The following is a 21,669-nucleotide window of genomic DNA, read 5'->3' as shown; positions in this document are numbered from 1 at the left end:
TTCTACATCTTCTCCTTCCATTCCTACTTTGACTCCTATGACTCCTGCTGATGTGTTTACCTTTTCTACTACTCCTCCTTCCATTGCTCCTTCTCCCTTTGTTCATCATACAGAAGCGGGTTCTAGCAGTGGAACCATGGCTATGAGAAGTTTTACTCTTGAAGTTTCTGCCAACCATAGCCTTTTGAGAAAGACTGGTAGAGTTGATGTTTGGCTCGAGCCTCTAATCGGAGATATTGAGAAGAAGAAGATGGAGAGCCACAGCTGCCTGACTCTGATGAATGACATAGTTCATTCTACTTTGAAGGTATTTTTCCTTTACCAACAAGTTTTTTGTTTTTAATCTACAAATCCTCATTTCTATGAGTTGTCTCTGTAGGCTAACCTCATTGGTACAGAATTGATGGGAAGAATTTCCCTTCTGGAAAGAAAAACCCGTGAGTCTGAAAAATCTATCCATGAGGCGAAGGAAATAGCCAGGGGAGCCCAGCTTGAAGCAGCTAATTGGAAAGAACAGTTTGAGAATGCTCAGAGGACCATAGAGGAGTTGCAAGAAAGTAGAAATCTCCTGGAGCAGCAAAAGCGTGGTTTGACTTCTGAACTAGCAACTGCCAAGGCTTCTTCAAGCCAGTTTAAAAGAGATAAAGAGCTTTTGGAATGCTCATTGTCAGAACAATTATCAAAGGCTAGTGAAGAAGTCAGGGAACTTAAGGCACTTTTAGCCAAGAAAGAAGAGTATGCAGGAGAATTAGTGCAAAGCTTGACTCAAGCTCAAGCTGACTTACAGACCTTCTCTGACGAGATTCGAGCTTTGAAGAGTTCTCATGCCTCCCTTGAAGCTTCCCTTGATTCCCATTTAGCTGAACATCAAATATTGAAGAATGATCTTGCTATGTGGGAAAGGGAGTATGGACTTCTGGAGGAGAACTTCAACATAGAGGTAAGTTGGGCTTTCCTTAAATCTCGCCGTGATGCTTTGATGGAAGCTGCTCAGGAAAGCTTTGATTTGCAATCTGAATTAGCCAAAGTCTTAGACACTATCGAGAAAAGTCAACAACCTGTTGATACTCCTTCTCCTGCACTTGAAGTTCCTGGAACGGAAGAGCTTTTAAATGAAGAAGTGGCTACTGCGACAATTGGAGTTGCAATTCCGGCTCCCGAGGGTGAAACTTCTATGACACAGTCCATGGAAGCTGAAGCTCCTGTGACTCTTGCTTCCCTCGGTGATTTCAACATTCCAAGCCCAATTGAAATTGCTCCTGAAAATGAAATTGCAACTTCTGATGTTCCAACCCCTTCAGTGACTAGTTGAATGTATTTCAAACTTTACTGTTGTTTTTGTTTTTATTAATTAGTGGTGCTATCCCTTGGCAACTTTAAGGGATCTTTTGACGAAGTCCCCAGTTATCATAATGGGGCATTTGTAAAAAGCAAATATTTTGCTGACTAAGTTTGTACTTAGTCTTTTATATTAAGAAGTTTTTATTGGTACTTCTGTATATTTTATTCTTGCCTATTATCTAGGACTTATAGAATAGCTTAACATTTTTATCCTTTTAAAATGCTTTATGATTCTTCTCATGGATTATCAACATGAGGCTTATAAAAGAGGGCCCTTTTATTTTATCGACACTTAATGAAGAAGACGTCTCAACTTCATAATGGTGTTATAATACGATGAAAGAAATAGGAATACACATGTTTTGTATGAAACAACTTTGGCAAGTTTTTATTCATGAACTTTAACAAGTGTTTGACTATTACATGTATTACAATACATCTACAACTTTCTCGTAACTGTTTTTCTTGTAACAGATTTGTACATAACATAGAATAAACAAGGTTTTTCTTCATAACCTGTTTCAGTACATAGTCATGACCCTATCTTTATATATTAAGAAGGGTTTGAGAGGTAACTTTGTTTATGAGTTTGAGAGATGACTCTGTTGTTCTCATGAATGCTGAAGACTTCGTAACTTTTTCTCAACACTTGTCTCTTTATGGCCGACTTTTGTTCGATATTCATATATGTTTTTCTACACAAATCTGTGTATAATATGTAGTCCCCCAAGTGTTTGAGCGGTGAAGTATGAAACCTCGAGCACTTGTTTATTTCTTTTATTTTGGCCCTTTTCCTGAAACAGAAAAATATACGGGACTCGGATGTGCGATTATAGATGAAGACTGTCTAACTCGTGTATATTTCCATCAGATTAATTGTAACCCTGGGCTGGGAAATTAAGAATACTCCATTTTGCCTTGCAGGTTGTGACTCATCATTTGGCACGAGTTAGGGTTTTTTGCCTAACATCTAAAATCGTTAGTAAAACATTAATAATTCAAGAGAGAAATTTTAACATGGTGATACCTGACCGCGGGTACTTTTTCAGAAGTAATACCTCTTTAAATGGACGGCATTCCAATGTGAGGGTAAAACTTTGTCGTCCATTGTCTCCAACTCGTATGCTCCTTTTCCCGCAATGTCACGAACTTTGTATGGTCCTTCCCACGTTGGACTTAGCTTTCCTGAATTAGCAGCCTTTGCAGATTGGAATACCTTTTTAAGCACGAAGTCCCCAAATTTGAAAAATCTGAGGCGTGTTTTCCTATTGTAATATCGTTCAATTACTTGCTTTTGTGCTGCCATTCTTATCAATGCAGCTTCTCTTCTTCCTTCAAGCAAATCAAGGTTGACCCGCATCTCTTCATCATTAGATTCCTCCGTTGCCCGATCGTACCGTGTGCTTGGTTCACCTATTTTAATTGGAATTAAGGCTTCCGCACCATAAACCATTGAAAATGGTGTTTCTCCAGTGCTTGTTTTTGTCGTTGTACGATAAGCCCATAATACTCCAGGTAACACCTCAGGCCAATTACCTTTTGAATCCTGTAACCTCTTCTTCAAGTTGTTGATAATGACTTTGTTAGTGGATTCCGCTTGTCCATTACCCACTGGATGGTATGGCGTAGACGTTATCCTTTTAATCTGCCAACTTTGAAGAAATTCTGTGATTTGAGCTCCTATGAATTGTGGTCCATTGTCACACACGATCTCCTTTGGTGCTCCAAAGCGGCATATTATATTTCGCCATATGAAGTCTTTAACTTCCTTCTCTCGTACCTGTTTAAATGCTCCTGCTTCTACCCATTTAGTGAAATAATCTGTGAGTACAAGTAGAAACTTTACTTGACCTTTTGCTTGTGGAAGTGGACCTACGATATCCATTCCCCATTTCATAAAGGGCCACGGGGCTATAACAGGGTGTAGTAACTCAGCTAGTCTGTGCATATTATTATCGTATCTTTGACATTTATCACATTTGGACACGAAACTGTTTGCCTCTTCTTCCATCTCAGGCCAATAATATCCTGCGCGAATTAATGTTCTTACCAGTGACCTCCCCCCTGCGTGATTTCTAAAATGTCCTTCGTGCACTTCTCTCATCACATATTCTGTTTGAGAGGGTCCGAGACACCTTGCTAGTGGTCCACCGAACATCTTTCGATAAAGATTTCCTTGATATAAACAATATCGAGCAGCTTTTTTGCGAAGCGCGTGAGCCTTTCCTTTGTCATTAGGCACGGTACCGTGCTGTAAAAAGGCAACAATTTCGTTTCTCCAATCCCATGTTAAATGATTAAAATTTACCTCGTTTTTATCAGGTTCCAAAACGGAATGAAATAAATGTATGACTGAAGCATTTGTACCGTTTGCTACGTCTACTGCAGATGCAAGATTAGCTAAAGCATCCGCCTCTACATTCTCATCTCTTGGGATCTGCACTACTTTCCAAGTTTGGAATTGCTTTATTAACTCCCGTACCATTGCGAGGTATTCTTGCATTCACGTCTCCCTGGCTGTATAAGTCCCCAGCATTTGATTGATCACGAGTTGAGAATCACTCTTGATTATAATCTGTGTTATGCCGAGTTCTCGTGCCAATTCTAGACCTGCAATTACAGCCTCATACTCTGCTTCATTGTTAGTTATAGAGTGACATTTTATAGCCTGTCTAATAGTCTCACCCGTAGGTGGTACGAGGACTATCCCTAGGCCTGCCCCTTTTACATTAGATGAACCATCAGTGAATAAAACCCAAGTCCCCGGGTTTGCACCACTAAAACCTAGTAATTCTTTTTCTTCTTCTAAATGCATCCCCTGACTAAAATCGGCCACGAAATTAGCTAGTACTTGAGATTTTATAGCGGTCCTGGGTTGATAAATGATTTCGTATTCACTTAGTTCTATAGCCCATTTTGTTAATCTTCCTGAAAGTTCGTGTTTATGCAAAATATTTCGAAGCGGAAAAGCAGTAACTACAATAATGGGATGACATTGAAAATAAGGTCTTAATTTTCTAGATGCCATGATCAAAGCTAATGCTAACTTTTCTAGTTGTGGGTATCATGTCTCAGCATCTAATAAGGACTTACTTACATAATAAATAGGAGATTGTTTACCTTGGTCCTCTCGGACTAAAACAGCACTGACCGCAACTTCAGATACAGCCAGATAGATGAGAAGCTTTTCCCCCACCTTTGATTTTGCCAATAACGGTGGTTTTGACAAATAAGCTTTCAAATTTCTAAGGGCTTGTTGACAATCTTCATTCCATTCGAAATGATCTTGCTTTTTGAGTGCAGAGAAAAACTTGAAACACTTTTATGAGGATTTGGAAATAAATCTCCCCAAAGCTGCAATTCTTCCCGTTAATCTTTGGACTTCCTTCTTATTAGTAAGGATATCAGGGATTTCTTCTATTGCTTTGATCTGAGAAGGATTTACCTCAATACCACGGTTAGAAACAAGAAAACCCAAAAACTTACCTGATGCAACTCCAAATGCACATTTTTCTGGGTTGAGTTTCATATTAAATTTTCGCAAAATTTCAAATGTAACAGATAGATGAGAAATATGATCATGAGATCGCTGGGTTTTGACGAGCATATCGTCTATATATACCTCCATTGTCTTCCCTAAATGTTCTTGGAACATTTTGGTGACCAACCTTTGATAGGTTGCCCCAGCATTTTTGAGACCAAAGGGCATTACTTTATAACAGTAAGCCCCCCTGTCTGTGATGAAAGAAGTTTTTTCTTCATCACTAGGATCCATTTTAATTTGATTATATCCCGAATATGCATCTAAAAAGCTTAAAAGTTCATGACATGCGGTTGCATCAATTAGTTGGTCTATATGCGGTAAAGGAAAAGAATCTTTTGAACAGGCTTTGTTTAGATCGGTATAATCTACACAAACGCACCACTTACCATTTTTCTTGGGTACGACCACCGTGTTAGCTAGCCAATTAGGATACTTTACCTCGCGGATCGATCCGATTTTTAATAATTTTTGGACCTTATCCTGAATCACCTGGTTCTTGAAAGCACCTTGCTTTCTTTTCTTTTGCTTTATTGGTGTGAAAGAGGGGTCCTCATTGAGTTTGTGAGTCATCACATCCGGTGGTATCCCTGTCATATCAGCGTGGGACCAAGCAAAGCAGTCTACGTTAGCTTTTAAAAATTCAATTATCATACCTCGCATGTCTGAGCTTAAATTGGCTCCGACATAAACCTTCCGTTCAGGCCATTGCTCAAATAATATCACTGCCTCGAGCTCTTCAATTGTTGTTTTGATGCTTTTAATTTCTTCAGGTTCCTGAATTGTATCAGGCCTCGAGTCCAAATCTGTCTTTTCTTGTTCAGCTGAAGTTTGATCTTTTACACCTTCAACTGTTTCCTGTAATTGCTATTTTTCTTTATTTATGGTGCTCGTACCTGTTACAGCGTTGACACTTCTAGCCGTCTGCTGATCCCCACGAATTTGGCAAATTCCCCATGGTGATGGGAATTTAATAACTTGATGTAGAGTTGATGGGACAACATCCATATCATGTATCCATGGTCTCCCCATGATCATATTGTAGGCCATTTCCATATCAACTACCTGAAATTTAGTTTCTTTAACAACACCCGTAGCAAAAGTTGTTAGAATTACCTCTCCTTTTGTTACCACACTTGAATTGTCGAAGCCTGACAAGGTGTGCGCCTTGGGTATCACTTTGTCCTCAGCTTGCATTTCACGTAATACCCTTAGTAGTATAATATTTACGGAACTCCCTGGATCAATCAAAACTCGTTTTACATTAGTATCATATACAAGTAAAGATATTACCAGAGCGTCATTATGTGGAGTTATCGCTTCTTCGGTATCTGCGTCATCGAACGAAATACTTTCATTTTCTAAAACCTGCCGCACCCATTTCCCGTGTGTAGTTGTTACCTTAGAAACCTTGTTGGAGGCTGTGTAGGTTATGCCGTGAATATCTTCTCCCCCACTTATCACATTCACTGTTCTCTTGGGTGAAGGAGGCTTTGGTGGCTCTTGCCTATTTTTCATATAGGCTTGTTTTCCTTTTTCACTAAATAACTCAGTGAGGTACCCTTGCTTCAATAGATGATCCACTTCACTCTGCAAGAATCTACATTCTAAAGTTTTGTGCCCGTGATCATTGTGGAATTCGCACCAATGATCTGGATTGCGTCTATTTGGATTTGACCGCATCTCTTTTGGCCACCGTACCTTATCTCCCATGCTTCTCAAAATAGCCACGAGCTCGGAGGTAGAAACATTAAAATTATATCCGCTGAATCGTGCCTTTAAACTTCTGTCATCATCGCGTGACTCTTGTCTGTTCCGATCATTCCTGAATTTCGAAGAAGAACCAGAGTCCCTATTCCTCGATTTTTGATCATATTGCTGGCTATCTTGTTTTGACCGTGGGTCTTTTCCTGCAGGTCCCATATATGGATCGTACCTGTTTTTACCTGATCTTTTTTCGGTTTCTGATCTTCTGGGACCACCCCTTTCTTCATGATGAAACTTAGGTACGATATCTTCTTCAATTCGCAGCTTCGTACTATACCTGTTGTAAACATCATTCCGTGTGGTTGCAGGAAATTCTCGAAGGCTTTCTTTGAGTCGTCTCGTGGCTTCAGAACTTTTGTCATTTAAATTACTGGAATCTATCAACAAAATCTCTAAGCAACTCCGAATCCCCTTGTTTGATTTTGAAAATATCTTCCATTCTTTTCTCAACCTTTTGTGCTCCCGAATGTGCTTTAATAAAAGAATCTGCAAGCTCAGCAAAAGAATTTATAGAATTTTCAGATAAAAGAGAATACCAGGTTAATGCACCCTTGGTGAGTGTTTCTCCAAATTTCTTGACCAGTACTGATTCAATTTCTTGTTTGGTCAAGTCGTTGCCTTTCACGCCTGTTGTAAATGCAGTCACGTGGTCACGTGGGTCTGTAGTACTATCATATTTCGGGATGTCAGGCATTTTGAACTTTTTCGGAATTGGAAGGGGAGCAACACTTGGCTTCCAAGGTTGTTGTGAGTATTTGTCTATGTCTACTCCTTTTATTACAGGCGGAACTCCAGGGATTTGCTCAATACGCTTATTTTGTTCCTTAATCTGTTTCTGCAAGGTTAGTACTAAATTTTGCAAATAGGAATTATTTAAATTACCTGGTCCCCCTTCCTGTGGTTCGCTGGTGGTTCCTCCATTCCCAGAATTAACAAGACCAGAACGGGGATTCTCCAATGTATTATTATTAGGAGTTGGTGTGGGTGGTGCAACAAGCAATCGACTAACTAGAGCCTGAAGAGCTTTGCCGACCTGTGCATCAATTAGCTTTTGTAAAGCCTCATTTGTGCCTCCTTCAAAGTGTTTAGATTGTTCTTTTTGATCGGCACGGGATTCAGTAACAGGAGTGCCTTCACGAGATTGACGTGGGGAATTTGGAGGGAGGGGACCACGTCACCTTGATTTTGATGGATTTGATTTTCATGGTTTCCCAATGGGTTATTACTGTTATTGTCGGTGTTGTTTGACATGGTGATAACAATGGACAAGATATAGCGTAAAAAGAAAAGATTATCAGATTCCCGGTAACAGAACCAATTTGTTTAACCAAAAATCTGAGTCTTTGGTCAAAGCTAAAAAAGAAATTCGGGTTACTGATAATCAGGAGACGAAAATAAAATGTTTTTGAGAATGATGGTAAAACAGTAAATAGTTTTGTATTTCAGTAAGATCCCAATAGTATTTCGTATCCTTACAGATGGTGAGTTCTTCTCCTTTTATAGTTAATTCTAGGAGAAGATGTAATGCCTTTGTCTTAATGAGGCAATTATGAGCAATAAATGACATTAAAAGAAACGTTACACAATCATTTATTCAAATGTTCTAACGTATTTGATATTTAATGCTGTATTTAGACTCTTTTACGTCATCAGATTCGTATATTCAACTTCTTCCGATCTTCGGTCTTTAAATGACTTGGATAGGTACGAGACTCGTACCTATTTTAGTAACGGTCCACACCTATGTTGCTTTCTTTTTCCCTTATCTGTTGTCGCCCGTGCCTCTTGGCTATTTATTGTGTTTTGACCGTTTGACCAGTCCACGTGTCATACCACGTCAACTATAATGTAAATTCAATTTTTTCCCAATACACACTCATTTAAGGTCTTTGAGGGAAACAGTTGAATCCTTTTTTCTTTCTTTTGGTTTACACTAAGTTGCTATTGCTGTATAATGTTTACACGTCTATTTTATGTAATCTTTGTGTTTTGAGAAATTACTTATAAATTGCTCGGAGCATTTGCTTTCAGAGCTTTACCTTTGTGGATTGAGATAATATCCATGGTTTAGATTGTATTTCAATATGCTAATATTAGGTATTCTTCACTAAATCTGTAAAATTGTCCATTAAGTAGTTATTGCGTTCATATTTTGAGTTTAACTTGCTACTACTTCGTTTAATCTTTCCTGAGCGGAGAGTCTATCATTCCCGGATAGGGTTAAGGTCTGCGTACACTCTACCCTCCCCAGACCCCACTTGTAGGATCCCACTAGGTTTGTTGTTGTTGTATAGTTTTGAGTTTAACAGTGAGCTAGTAAGTCATTACATATTGACTCTTGAGGTGAATGAATTTGTTGGGAATAAACCCCTTACCAAAATAATATTCACGGTAATAAAGCGGAATAATAATGTAGCACCGAGATACGGTAATTAACAAGAATAAAAGAGTAACAATGACACCAAGATTTTTACGTGGAAAACCCTTCTGAATAAGGGGAAAAAAAACCACGACCCCGAGAGGAGCAACTGATATCACTATAGTAAGGAATTTTACACTTTGTAGGTCGGAGGTAAATACTCCAAAGACCACTACAACACTCAAAAGAAATAACCCTCTTTTGATATTCCCACCTCACTACAATATCGCTCACTCTCTATTTTCCTCACAGACTATTTTCTTATACCTTGTCTGTGAAACCTCACTCTTTCTTTCTCTCTTTGTTGGTGTGAAGAAATGAGAGTTGAAGCTCTCCTTTTATAGCCAAAGCTTCACCCTCTAAAGCCTACAATATTTGACAATTTACACACATTTTTCACAATTCAACAAAGTTGGCTACCAAACCAAAGAAATTCAACAAGGTTGGCTACCAACCAAACCAAGTCAACAAGGTTGGCTACCAAACCAAAGAAAACTCTTATTAGGCACATGCCTAATACTTCTTCAATGAGATGGACATCATCAATCTCCCCCTCCAGTCTCATTCATCCAGAGGAGGTAGCACTGTCTTCTAGTTTGAATGCATGCCGACAAGTTCTTTGCATAGCTCGAACTTGTTCCTTGGTACCACCTTGGTCAGCATATCTGCGGGATTCTCACTTGTAGAAATCTTCAAGACTTTTAGAGATTCATCATCTACCATTTCTCGAATCCAATGATATCTCACATCAATGTGTTTGGTCCTTGCATGGTACATAGAGTTCTTGCTAAGGTCTATTGCACTTTGACTGTCACAATAGACGACATACTCCTTCTGATGCAATCCAAGCTCTTGAAGGAATCGCTTGAGCCATATCATCTCCTTGCCAGTTTCTGTAGCGGCAATGTACTCTGCTTCAGTTGTTGAAAGTGCAACGCACTTCTGCAACTTAGACTGCCATGATATAGCTCCCCCTGAAAATGTAAATAAATATCCAGTAGTAGATTTTCTGTTGTCAATGTCACCTGCCATATCAGCATCTGTATAGCCCTTCAAGATTGGATCAGATCCTCCAAAGCACAAACAATCTCCCGTGGTACCTCTCAGGTACCTGAGTATCCACTTGACTGCTTCCCAATGTTCCTTTCCAGGATTTTCAAGAAACCTGCTGACAACACCAACTGCGTGAGCAATATCAGGTCTAGTACATACCATTGCATACATCAAGCTTCCGACTGCTGAAGAATAAGGAACTTTAGCCATGTTCCCTTTCTCTTCCACTGTTGTAGGACACATCTTTTTACTCAACTTTAGATGACCAGCAAGAGGTGTGCTGACTGGCTTAGCATTCTTCATGTTGAAGCGTTCTAGTACACGTTCAATGTACTTCTCCTGAGATAGCCACAACTTTCTACTTGTTCTCTCTCGAACTATCTTCATCCCTAGAATTTGTTGTGCTGGGCCCAAGTCCTTCATATCAAATGACTTGGACAGATCTCCTTTCAACTTTGCTATCAACCCCTTGTCTTTTCCTACAATTAGCATGTCATCCACATACAACAACAATATAATAAAGTTATTCTCAGAAAATCTTTTGAAGTATACACATGGATCAGAATAGGTCTTTAGGTATGTTTGACTTTTCATGAATGAATCAAACTTCATGTACCACTGCCTTGGTGCCTGCTTCAATCCATAAAGACTCTTATTCAATTTGCACACCATGTGTTTCTTTCCAGCTACTTCAAATCCTTCTGGTTGCTCCATATAAATCTCCTCTTCCAAATCTCCATGAAGAAATGCAGTTTTCACATCCAACTGCTCCACTTCAAGATCTAGGCTAGCTGCTAAGCTCAAAATTGTTCGAATAGAAGTCATTTTAACAACGGGGGAGAAAATTTCGTCAAAATCAATACCTTTCTTCTGTTCGAAGCCTTTAACCACCAATCGAGCTTTGTATCTGACCAGCTTGCCATCTCCATCTTTCTTGAGTTTAAAGACCCATTTGCATTTGAGTGGTCTTTTACCCTTTGGAAGTTCAACCAGCTTGTATGTGCCATTTTTCTGTAGAGATTCCATCTCTTCTTGCATAGCTTTCATCCACTGGTTCTTTTCTGGATGGGACAACACCTCCTTAAGACTTTCTGGCTCCCCCTCATCACTGATGAGGACATACTCTGTGGAAGGGTACCTGCGTGACTCTACCCTTGGCCTCTCTGATCTCCTCAGAGGTTGAGGTTGTTCTTCTCCCTGAGTGGGGTGCTCCACTTCCTCGACACCTTCATCAAGTTGCTCCCCCTGCTCAATAACCTCACCAGGTTGCTCCCCCTGCTCGGCAACCTCGTCGGTCGTACTTTCTGCACTTGTGGGATTGTTAGAAGTAGAAGGAATAGTAACAAAGTTAGGAATTATACCATTCTTCGCCTTTTCTGACATATCAGCAGCAGTTCTAACTTCACTTTCTCGGAAGACTACATCTCTACTTCTGATGACCTTCTTCTTTACAGGATCCCACAGTCTGTACCCGAACTCTTCATCTCCATATCCGATAAATATGCAGGGAATAGATTTATCATCCAGCTTTGTTCTCTGCTCTTTTGGTACATGTGCAAAAGCTCTGCAACCGAACACCTTCAGATGCGAGTAGGACACCTCCTTGTTGGTCCAGACTCTCTCTGGGATTTCAAACGCCAACGGAACTGATGGACTCCTATTGATCAGGTAACAGGCTGTCTGAACTGCTTCACCCCAGAATGACTTAGGCAGTTTAGCCATTCTGAGCATGCTTCTCACCTTCTCCACAATGGTGCGGTTCATCCTCTCGGCTACGCCATTGTGCTGTGGGGTTCCAGGAACTGTCTTTTCATGTCTGATCCCATGACTTGAACAATACTCTTCAAATTCCCTTGAAGTGTACTCACCTCCATTGTCACTTCGGAGACGCTTTAGCTTTCGACCCGTCTCCCTTTCTACTAGAGCATGAAACTTCTGGAAAACTTGAAACACCTGATCTTTGGTTTTCAAAATATAAACCCATAATTTTCGTGAAGCATCATCAATAAAAGTAACAAAATATTTGTTACCGCCCATTGATTCAATTTCCATTGGGCCGCAAACATCAGAATATACTAAATCAAGTATATTCAATTTTCTTTCAGACGATGTCTGAAATGAGACTCTATGCTGCTTACCAAATAAACAGTAGTCACAAGGTTTTACAGTTGTACCTTTGGCATAAGAAATGAGTGATTTCTTGGCAAGAATCTGCAATCCCTTCTCGCTCATATGACCCATTCTTTTGTGCCATAAATCTACAGAAATCTCATCTTGTGCCGCGTTCAATTCACCTTGGCATATTTCTGCATTTGTCCTGTACAACGTGCCACGAGCAACTCCCTTTGCAATCACCAATGATCCCTTAGTGAGTCTCCACTTTTGATTTGCAAAATAACTCTCGTATCCATCTCGGTCTAAAGCAATTCCCGAGATCAAGTTCATCCGCAAATCAGGTACATGCCGCACATCCTTTAGAACCAATGTGCATCCGACATTTGTCTTGATACAAATGTCACCAATCCCCGCAATCTTTGAGTAACTTGTGTTACCCATTTTCACTGTGCCGAAATCACCTGCTACATATCTGCAAAAAAGATCTCTTACCGGTGTGGCATGGTGAGATGCCGCTGTGTCAACCACCCATTCCGACTCTGGACCTGACAGGTGCATGCATTCCTCTTCCTCATTTATAAAGAGGACAACATTATCATTATTTTGCACCATGGCGGCTGTGTTGTCGTCATTCTTCTGGCCACTGGTTTCACCTTTGCCCTTCCTTGGATTTGGGCAATCTCTTTTGAAGTGACCTGGTTGATTACAGTTGTAGCAATTTCTGACTCTTGATTTGGATCGGTTCTTTGACTTCCCACGAGCTCCGGATCTACCATAGTTGTTCGAACTCCTTTGATAACTCCTGCCTCTACCTTCTGTGATGAGAGCCTGTCCTTGATTTTCAGGCTTCTTTCTCATCTTCTCATTGAGTAGAAGAGCCGATGTGACATCTTTCAACTCAATAGTAGTCTTACCGTGCAGGATGGTTGTTGCCAAATTATCGTACGAAGATGGCAACGAGTTCAATAGCAAGATGGCTTTATCTTCTTCCTCGATTTTCACTCCGAGGTTGGCAAGCTGTGTGATTAGTCCGTTAAACACATTTAAATGTGACAAAAAATTCGTACCTTCACTCATGTGTAGGGCGTATAACTGCTTCTTCAGGTACAATTTATTTGTCAGCGTTTTGGACATGTATAGGCTTTCCAACCTTGTCCAAATTCCACGTGCAGTGTCTTCATCAATGATGTTATTTACCACATCATCTGATAAGTGCAACCTGATTGCACTAGCAGCTCTTTCATCCAAGTCAGCCCAATCCTCAGCTTTCATGGTATCAGGCTTTTTGGAATCAACATCTAGAACCTTGTGTAATCCTTGTTGGATGAGCAGATCTCTCATCCTTCTTTGCCATGTTGAGAAACCGTTATCTCCATTGAATTTTGCTACCTCGTACTTTACTCCGGACATTTTTATTTTTCACCAAGTATAGTACTACCGACAGTGAATAGTATTTCAGTGAACGAGCAGAACCTGTGCTCTGATACCAGTTGTTGGGAATAAACCCCTTACCAAAATAATATTCACGATAATAAAGCGGAATAATAATGTAGCACCGAGATACGGTAATTAACAAGAATAAAAGAGTAACAATGACACCAAGATTTTTACGTGGAAAACCCTTCTGAATAAGGGAAAAAAAAACCACGACCCCGAGAGGAGCAACTGATATCACTATAGTAAGGAATTTTACACTTTGTAGGTCGGAGGTAAATACTCCAAAGACCACTACAACACTCAAAAGAAATAACCCTCTTTTGATATTCCCACCTCACTACAATATCGCTCACTCTCTATTTTCCTCACAGACTATTTTCTTATACCTTGTCTGTGAAACCTCACTCTTTCTTTCTCTCTTTGTTGGTGTGAAGAAATGAGAGTTGAAGCTCTCCTTTTATAGCCAAAGCTTCACCCTCTAAAGCCTACAATATTTGACAATTTACACACATTTTTCACAATTCAACAAAGTTGGCTACCAAACCAAAGAAATTCAACAAGGTTGGCTACCAACCAAACCAAGTCAACAAGGTTGGCTACCAAACCAAAGAAAACTCTTATTAGGCACATGCCTAATACTTCTTCAATGAGATGGACATTATCAGATTTCACCCAGTTTTCTTGTATTTTAATACCCTAGTGCTTTCCATCAATTCATCAAAATGCTGTTCTGTCACTGTGCCAAAATCTTGCTCTCCTCATATTAAGAGAGTGCTTTGGAAGTGATTGATATGCAACAATGGTGATACTCCCAAATGGATTTTTATTTTCTATATGACTATACTTGGCAAGCTGAGCACAAGAGAGATATTGGGAAGATGGGGTATAACAACTGAGCGAAGCCGCCCTTTATGCACTGAGGAAGAAGAAAGTATCAACCATTGTACCTATGTTGCCACTGTTTAGGGTAAACTACTGAAATGGATGGGTATCTCACGACAATTGATGTCAAAGGTAGCACTGCCAGTGAGTAGATATATTGAAACCTTAGCTGGATGTGTTTATTTCATTCGGCGAGAAAGGAACATGAGGATTTTCCAGGCAAAACAGAGGCAAGCTGAGCAGATTGTTAAATTGATCATCCAAGAAGTGCATTTCATCAAGACTCATTCCTAAGATAGAAGTTCAATTGCATACGTGTCGCGAAATGCCATTCCTTTTATTCCATTGCAGATGTTTCTCTCAAGATATTTACGGGCTTTTGGTCTTGTTATCTCATTGTATTTGGTAAGTAATATTGAGATGCCCCTGACCTGTTTGTTAAAATGCCTGAAAGTGATTGAAAGTATGTTGGATGTAAATTTCAAGTCCCATAAGTCAGTAAACTAAATTTAGTATCTTTTAGTTAGTTTATGTAGTAGGCTAATTAGGACAAAAAAGCTAAGGATATAGCCCTTGATTACATCGTTAGCAGATCTATCAAGGGCAGTACGTCCATCTATATCCTTGATTGTGTAATTTAGCTCCTTTATATCATTGTTATACATGAATGCCGAATGCTTTGTGCACCAGGCTGCCTTACTGACTATTTCTTATGATAGAAGTTGCCTTTGCTATGTCTAAATTCTAATGTCAATATGAATTTATAGGTCTATATATCCTTTTTTTTTTTTAAGAAAAAGATATTTATTCCATTAAACAAAAACGTTAAGCATTACAATAGTAGTTATGATCCTGGGGATCATTGATAGATGGTAATCCATGCATGGCATGACGATTCCCTAAAGTAGCAAGGATTCTACAACAGTTAAAAGAAAGTGATTTAACAATACCCTCACCACCCTTGTCTTGCTGGTTATAATATTTGTTTAAGCTGTAAAACTTAGTTTTGGTAGACCAATTCTAATATAATCATATACTATAATTTTAATAGAAAAGGACTTGCCCTTTAGAAAGGTCAAAAGCCATATGAAACAGAAAAAATAAAAAAGAAACAGAAAAAAAGAATGATTTGGTAAATGATGCTGCTCTTTGTCCTTAATTAAAGTCAACTGTAACGTGACAATTAATGCAAATTGCTGATACAAAATTTGAATGGAAATTTATTGAGTGGTTATATGACAGCTGGCAACTAATATAAAATTCCAAACAAAGAGGAAAGAAAAGAACCTCATGAGTAGTATAAAATGTTATTTTGAGTGCAAAGGCTTAGTATCAAACCATATGAATTGCTCTCTCCTTCTTCCCTTTTGCAGTTCAACTTCATCACAATTTCTTTTGATCACTCACCACTTGTGAGAAAAGATGTCTTCTAACCAATATCTGTCTTCAAAGAATCGTCTTTTTGAGCATCTGCAACAACTTGACAATATTTTGTACTTCCCTAAAACTTTTATAGATATGGTCAAGTTCTTTAAAAACGAATTCAAATTCCTGGATATCTTTTTCCGCCTGCAGAGCTTCACACATGAACCCAACTTGCTAGATGTCACTCAGAAAATCCAATCTCTTTTTCGAGATGCTGCAGTTGAGTTTTCTGAATTGCACCTAGACAACTACTGTGATTTCAATAACTCGGTTCAAAATGAGATTTGGTCGATTAAGATGGAAATTAAAGCCAAATACTCCTTTCCTAAAATATCATTACCACTTTCAGCCAACAAGGATGGCATTGCTATTCCCAAATTTGTAACAGAATTTATCCATTCCGTGGTAGAGAATCTTCCTAATCTAGTGAAGATTGATGATTCGTGTTCACTTCTTTATGTTCCCGAAACAATGGAACATGTGGATGTTATTTTAAAGGAAGTGAACTTGCTGCATAATTTCTTCTGCTTTGTTTCAGAGAGGTTTGTAGAGCCTCAGAGCCAACATCTTGCTGATTTCTTCACTCATGTTTTAGCTGTGGCTGGCTACGCATCAACGTTTTTCTGGTTGTATTTACCAGACTTGGCTCCAGAAGAAATAAATGTTTTGCTTTCTGATTTCTTGCGAATGAGGATTAAGCCCATTCAACCATGCATCCGCGAGATCTATGTTAATGTCTTGCAATCTTTGAAGGCGACAATACAGTCAGGATGGTATCCCAACATCCAACGTGAGCCAGCAGCTGACACCGAAGCCAGTTTTGTGAAGATAATTCTACACAATTTGGCGGAACTGCCAGCTAATAGCAACTCCAGTCAGAGAGTTGCTTTGAATGATCACTTGGCAAACCTTCAGGAGATGCTCAACCTCTTGAGAGCCAATATCATCCATGCGCCGATACAAGATCTTGAACTTCTGTCAGTTCTTCGATATATTGACACTGTCATTATTGATGTAGGGCTTCTCGTTTACTCGTTATATAAAGGCGAGGATGAGGAGAAGGAAGACATAGCACTTGCAGAAGTGAACCCTGCACAAGTTCTTGATCAGTTGCCGGGTAACATTCAACACATAATTAGCGCAGTGATTTATCCCACCATTCGGAAGGCGTTCCAATCTAAATTGCCAGGGATTAATGGACTAGGCTATGTTGATTTCCTTTTAAACAACTTGAAGGAGTTCCAAAGCCGCCATTCAGATTCACTAGCGTCTGTCACGAAACAACTTCAAATCATTCAGAAGGATTTTGAGAGCTCCCAACCTTTTCTGAAGGCTGTTTCACAAGCGCAACACAATGACCTCGACAAAATTCAAAGTTGTGCTACACAATTGATTAACAAAGCATATGAGGTAGAATATATTGTTGATGCTTGTATATGCAAAGTTCATGTCTGGTGCCTAGAGCATTGGCTCTTGGATATCATGGAGGAGATTACTCTTATCACAACAGACGTAGCAGATATTCAAGGGAAAAACATAGTTGAGGATGCAATGGATACCGGCACAATTCATACATCATTAAATTGGGCAAGGTCTCCAATGATGAATGATGAACTTGTGGGTTTTAAGGACGTCATAGAAGATCTAAGATACCTACTAATAAGAGGAACCAGAGGGCGAGATGTTATATCAATTGTCGGCATGCCGGGTCTAGGAAAGACGACTCTAGCCTACAGACTCTACTCTGACAGGTCAATTGTTTCTTACTTTGACATTCGTGCAATGTGTTGTGTGTCTCAAATATATTCACGTAAGCACTTGTTACTGGCAATTCTACGTGATGTTATTGGTGAGGATTCTAAACGTAGAGAAAATCATGCTGATGAGTTAGCTAATGAGCTTCGCAAAGCTTTATTCTCCAAAAGATATCTCATCCTTGTTGATGACGTGTGGGAAGCTAGTGCGTGGGATGATCTAATTGGTTGTTTTCATGATGGCAATAATGGAAGTAGAATCATTCTAACAACCCGAAATCATGAAGTAGCTAATTACGCTAGATCTGAAAGTGATCCCCTTCAACTTCGTATGTTTAACGATGATGAAAGTTGGGAGTTACTCCGGAAAAAGGTGTTTGGTGACGAAAGCTTCTCCCCTCTCCTAACAAAAGTTGGGCAAAAAATAGCAAAAAAGTGTGGTCGGTTGCCTCTTTCAATTGCTTTGGTGGCTGGTATTCTAGCAGAGACGGAGAAGAAAGAAGAATGTTGGGAACAAGTGGCCAATAATTTAGGTCCCCGCATTCACAAAGACTCGAGGGCCATTATAGAACAAAGTTATCAGATGTTACCCTATCATTTGAGGTCTTGCTTTCTTTACTTTGGAGCATTTCTAGAGGACAGTGTGATTAATGTTTCAAAGTTAACACGGTTGTGGATCTCCGAAGGATTTGTAAAAAGTTGTGAAGGCAAGAGCTTGGAGGATATAGCAAAAGGTTATTTGGAAAATCTTTTTGGAAGAAATCTAGTGATGGGAACTAAGAGGAGCTCTGGAGGTGAGATCAAAGCATGTCTCATTCATGACCTATTGCATGATTTCTGCAAGGAGAGAGCAGCGGAAGAGAATCTCCTCGTATCGATAAAAAGACGGTAATATACCAATTAGTGGCACTCTTTTGGTTCAATTAACTAAGTGGTTCATGTTATGTTGAAAAATAATCTTATAATCTTACTAATTTCTATATTTGCAGGGATCAAAATACTAATCCTTCTTCCTGCGTTTACTGTCATAAGCAACTTGCTCATCGCATGTCCATTTATGGTGAAGACTATCATATTGGGGAATCAAGCTCGTACTTGTCACATGTTGGTTCTTTCATAATGCATAATCGTGTTCATCTTACATGTCGCGAACTCTCCCACATTTTCTACACCTACAAATTTCTGAAAGTGTTGGATTTAGAGTTCACTTGTATTGATTCTTTCCCAACTGATCTAGTTTACTTGAGGTATCTTGCTGCAAAAACTTCGAAGCCGTCAATTTCATCATTCATAGCCAATTGTTGGAATCTTGAAACTCTGATAATACACAATGATGAAGGCAAAATGTCAGTACCCATTACACTCTGGGAGATGATTAAATTGAGGCATCTTCATATTTCGAAATGCAGCTTTATCATAGAAAATGCAGAAGAATTACATGAGAACTCAAAAACACTTTATGATCTGAAAACTCTTTCCACTCCATGTTTTTCTTGTGTCGAGGATGCAGAATTGATGTTGGGAAAAACACCTAATCTTCGGGAACTGAAATGCAGAGTCAAGGGTATTGACAACTTTCAGTACTATGTACTGAATTTTCCAACAGGGATTGAAACGTTGAAGATTCAAAATGCAAATCCAAAGAAAAAAATTCCCTTTTGCATCTCTGCACCAAATCTCAAAAACTTGAAACTAAAATATTTTCACCTGCATCCTCAGCACTTATTAGGAATTGCTTCACTTCAGAATCTTCAAGTACTCAAACTGGAGTGCGTGTACTTTAAAGATAGGGAATGGAAAGTGAGCAATGGCGAGTTCCCTCAACTCAAAGTCTTGAAATTACACAATATAATCTCCTTACGAGAATGGACTGTTCATGATGATGCCTTTCCTAACCTTGAACACTTGGTTTTGCGTCATTGTTACTCTCTTGAGGAGATTCCTTCTTGTTTCAGAGACATCTCTTCTCTAAAATCCATTGTGGTAAGGATATGCAATGATTCTGTTGACAAGTCAGCAAGGGATATTTGGGAAACACAAGTTGAAGATTATCAGAATTCAGAGTTCCGGATCTCTATCACTAGCAAAGCTTGAAATGTTATTAAAGGGCGTCAAAATATATAAAAGTGAACGTACGAAAAAAATCAAGAGGAGTCAACATATAGTGTATATACATATAATTTTTTTACTACATAGTGTATTTTTCCCGCCAAGGTATGTTTGCTATAAAGTGGCTCCGCCACTCATGGGCGGATCTAGCGCGTAGTATACGGGTTCCCAGGAACCCAATAACTTTTGCGTAGACCCTGTATTTTTATTAAAAAATTTATTAAATATCTATTTGTGAACCCAGTTATTATTGTATATTAATTTGAAATTGCGACAGGAATCCATAAACTTAAAATCCTGCATCCGCCTCTGCCGCCACTAGGGATGTTCAAAACCGATCCGAAACCGAAAACCGAATCGAAACCGAAGCTTAATGGCTTATTGGTATCGGGTTAACGGTTTAACGAACGGGGAACGGATTGAATTTTTTTTATTAACGTCTTATCGGTTTGGGGGCGGATTATTCAATTTTCTTAACAGATAATCCGTTAACCCGTTAAGAATATATATATATATATATATATATATATATATATATTATATTTTTATCCATATATATATTAAATATCAAAAACCCTTCCACTTCCAGAGATTGCACTGTTGAAGATCCATTCGGAGATTGCACTATTGAAGAACTTGAAGAATGACAACATCATAGTACTATATCATGTCCGGAAAGACAATGAACATAACATCCTCAATTTCATAACTGAGGAATGTGCCTCTAGTAATTTGAGGGATTATACGAAGAAGCATCGTCATGTTTCGATTAAGGCGTTGAAGAAGTGGTCTAGGCAAATACTACAGGGCTTGGATTATCTACACACTCATGACCCTTGTGTTATTCATAGAGATCTCAATTGCAGTAACATCTTTAGCAATGGCAATGTTGGAAAGGTAATGAATCAACTCATTCAGTTTATCTTCGGTTAATGTAGCCTATAATGTACAATGTGTTCTACTTTTTTCACTCTCCAACACATGACACACTACATCATTCTTATGTAGGCGTTAACAGACATGTATGTCTGGACTCATGTGTAATTTCGATTTCTGAATTTATATGCTAGGCTGCTAGCAAAAAATTAATGCACGCAATATAGATTGAATTAGGCCGATAAACCGCCCCGTAACCGCCCAATAAGAGCTAAACCAATACCAATCCGCCCGATATCTTATCGGGTGGCTAGCAGATTAATATATTTAAAAGCCGATAAGCGATAAGCCAAACCGTTAAGAGTAAATAACCGCCCCCGATAAGCAGCCCTAGCCGCCACTGATCTCTATCTTCTAGAGGGATGTTTATGGTCCTATGAAGTGAAAACCATATTGGTTTAACTGGTGTTATTTGGGTGTTGCTACTGGTTTCATTTTGTTGCGCCATCAATTTGGCGCTGTTAAATTGGTTTACTGACGTGAGAAATTGATATCATACCTTGGTTCGGAAACATGTGGTAGTGTTATCGTCTGAAGTCGTGCTGACCTCGCAATGTTTTTGTTGCTACTTTCCTCTTCCTTTCGTAATTATCTCAGATCTATTACTTATGATGAGATACTGGTGGGAGGTTTTACTGATTATGAACAAATACTACATCATAGGCCGATGAGAATCATTTTGGATTAGTTACATGTTTTTTTGGGTTTTGACACAATTACCCACAAAAATAAAATTATTTATACTTGTCTACCTATTTGGTTTTCTACCTATAAACTAATTACATTTCCTACCCATAGTAGTTTTTGTGTGAAATTTTTTCTTTATTCTTCAATTCTTTTTTATTTTACGCTTCTTTTCTTTTTTTTTCTTTTTTTTCTTTTCTCCTTTT

At 39.0% G+C, this 21,669-nt stretch overlaps 2 protein-coding genes across 2 annotated transcripts; both read left to right on the top strand.

Annotated features, from left to right (window-relative positions):
* Window positions 1-14,857: 14,857 nt before the first annotated feature.
* On the top strand, window positions 14,858-19,828 carry LOC104211341 (putative late blight resistance protein homolog R1A-10). The gene is made up of 3 exons (XM_009760383.2): window positions 14,858-14,960; window positions 16,999-18,622; window positions 18,724-19,828. The coding sequence occupies exons 2-3, from the start codon at window positions 17,463-17,465 to the stop codon at window positions 19,826-19,828; spliced, it is 2,265 nt and encodes a 754-aa protein (XP_009758685.2). The 5' UTR covers window positions 14,858-14,960; window positions 16,999-17,462.
* Window positions 15,978-17,184, top strand: LOC138878978 (putative late blight resistance protein homolog R1A-4). Its single transcript, XM_070158550.1, has 2 exons — window positions 15,978-17,123; window positions 17,170-17,184. Exons 1-2 carry the CDS (start codon window positions 15,978-15,980, stop codon window positions 17,182-17,184), a joined length of 1,161 nt encoding a protein of 386 aa, XP_070014651.1.
* Window positions 19,829-21,669: the final 1,841 nt, after the last annotated feature.

Source organism: Nicotiana sylvestris, chromosome 10, assembly GCF_000393655.2.
Source record: "Nicotiana sylvestris chromosome 10, ASM39365v2, whole genome shotgun sequence".
NCBI lineage: Eukaryota > Viridiplantae > Streptophyta > Magnoliopsida > Solanales > Solanaceae > Nicotiana > Nicotiana sylvestris.
Note: the sequence above shows the minus strand (reverse complement) of the source record. Positions and strands in the feature narration are given on the sequence as shown.

Coding starts and splice junctions, on each gene's coding strand:
- LOC138878978 (XM_070158550.1), top strand. CDS start 15,978: ATGTCTTCTAACCAATATCTGTCTTCAAAGAATCGTCTTTTTGAGCAT.
- LOC104211341 (XM_009760383.2), top strand. CDS start 17,463: ATGGAGGAGATTACTCTTATCACAACAGACGTAGCAGATATTCAAGGG. Junction 18,623..18,723: donor CTCGTATCGATAAAAAGACG/GTAATATACCAA, acceptor CTATATTTGCAG/GGATCAAAATACTAATCCTT.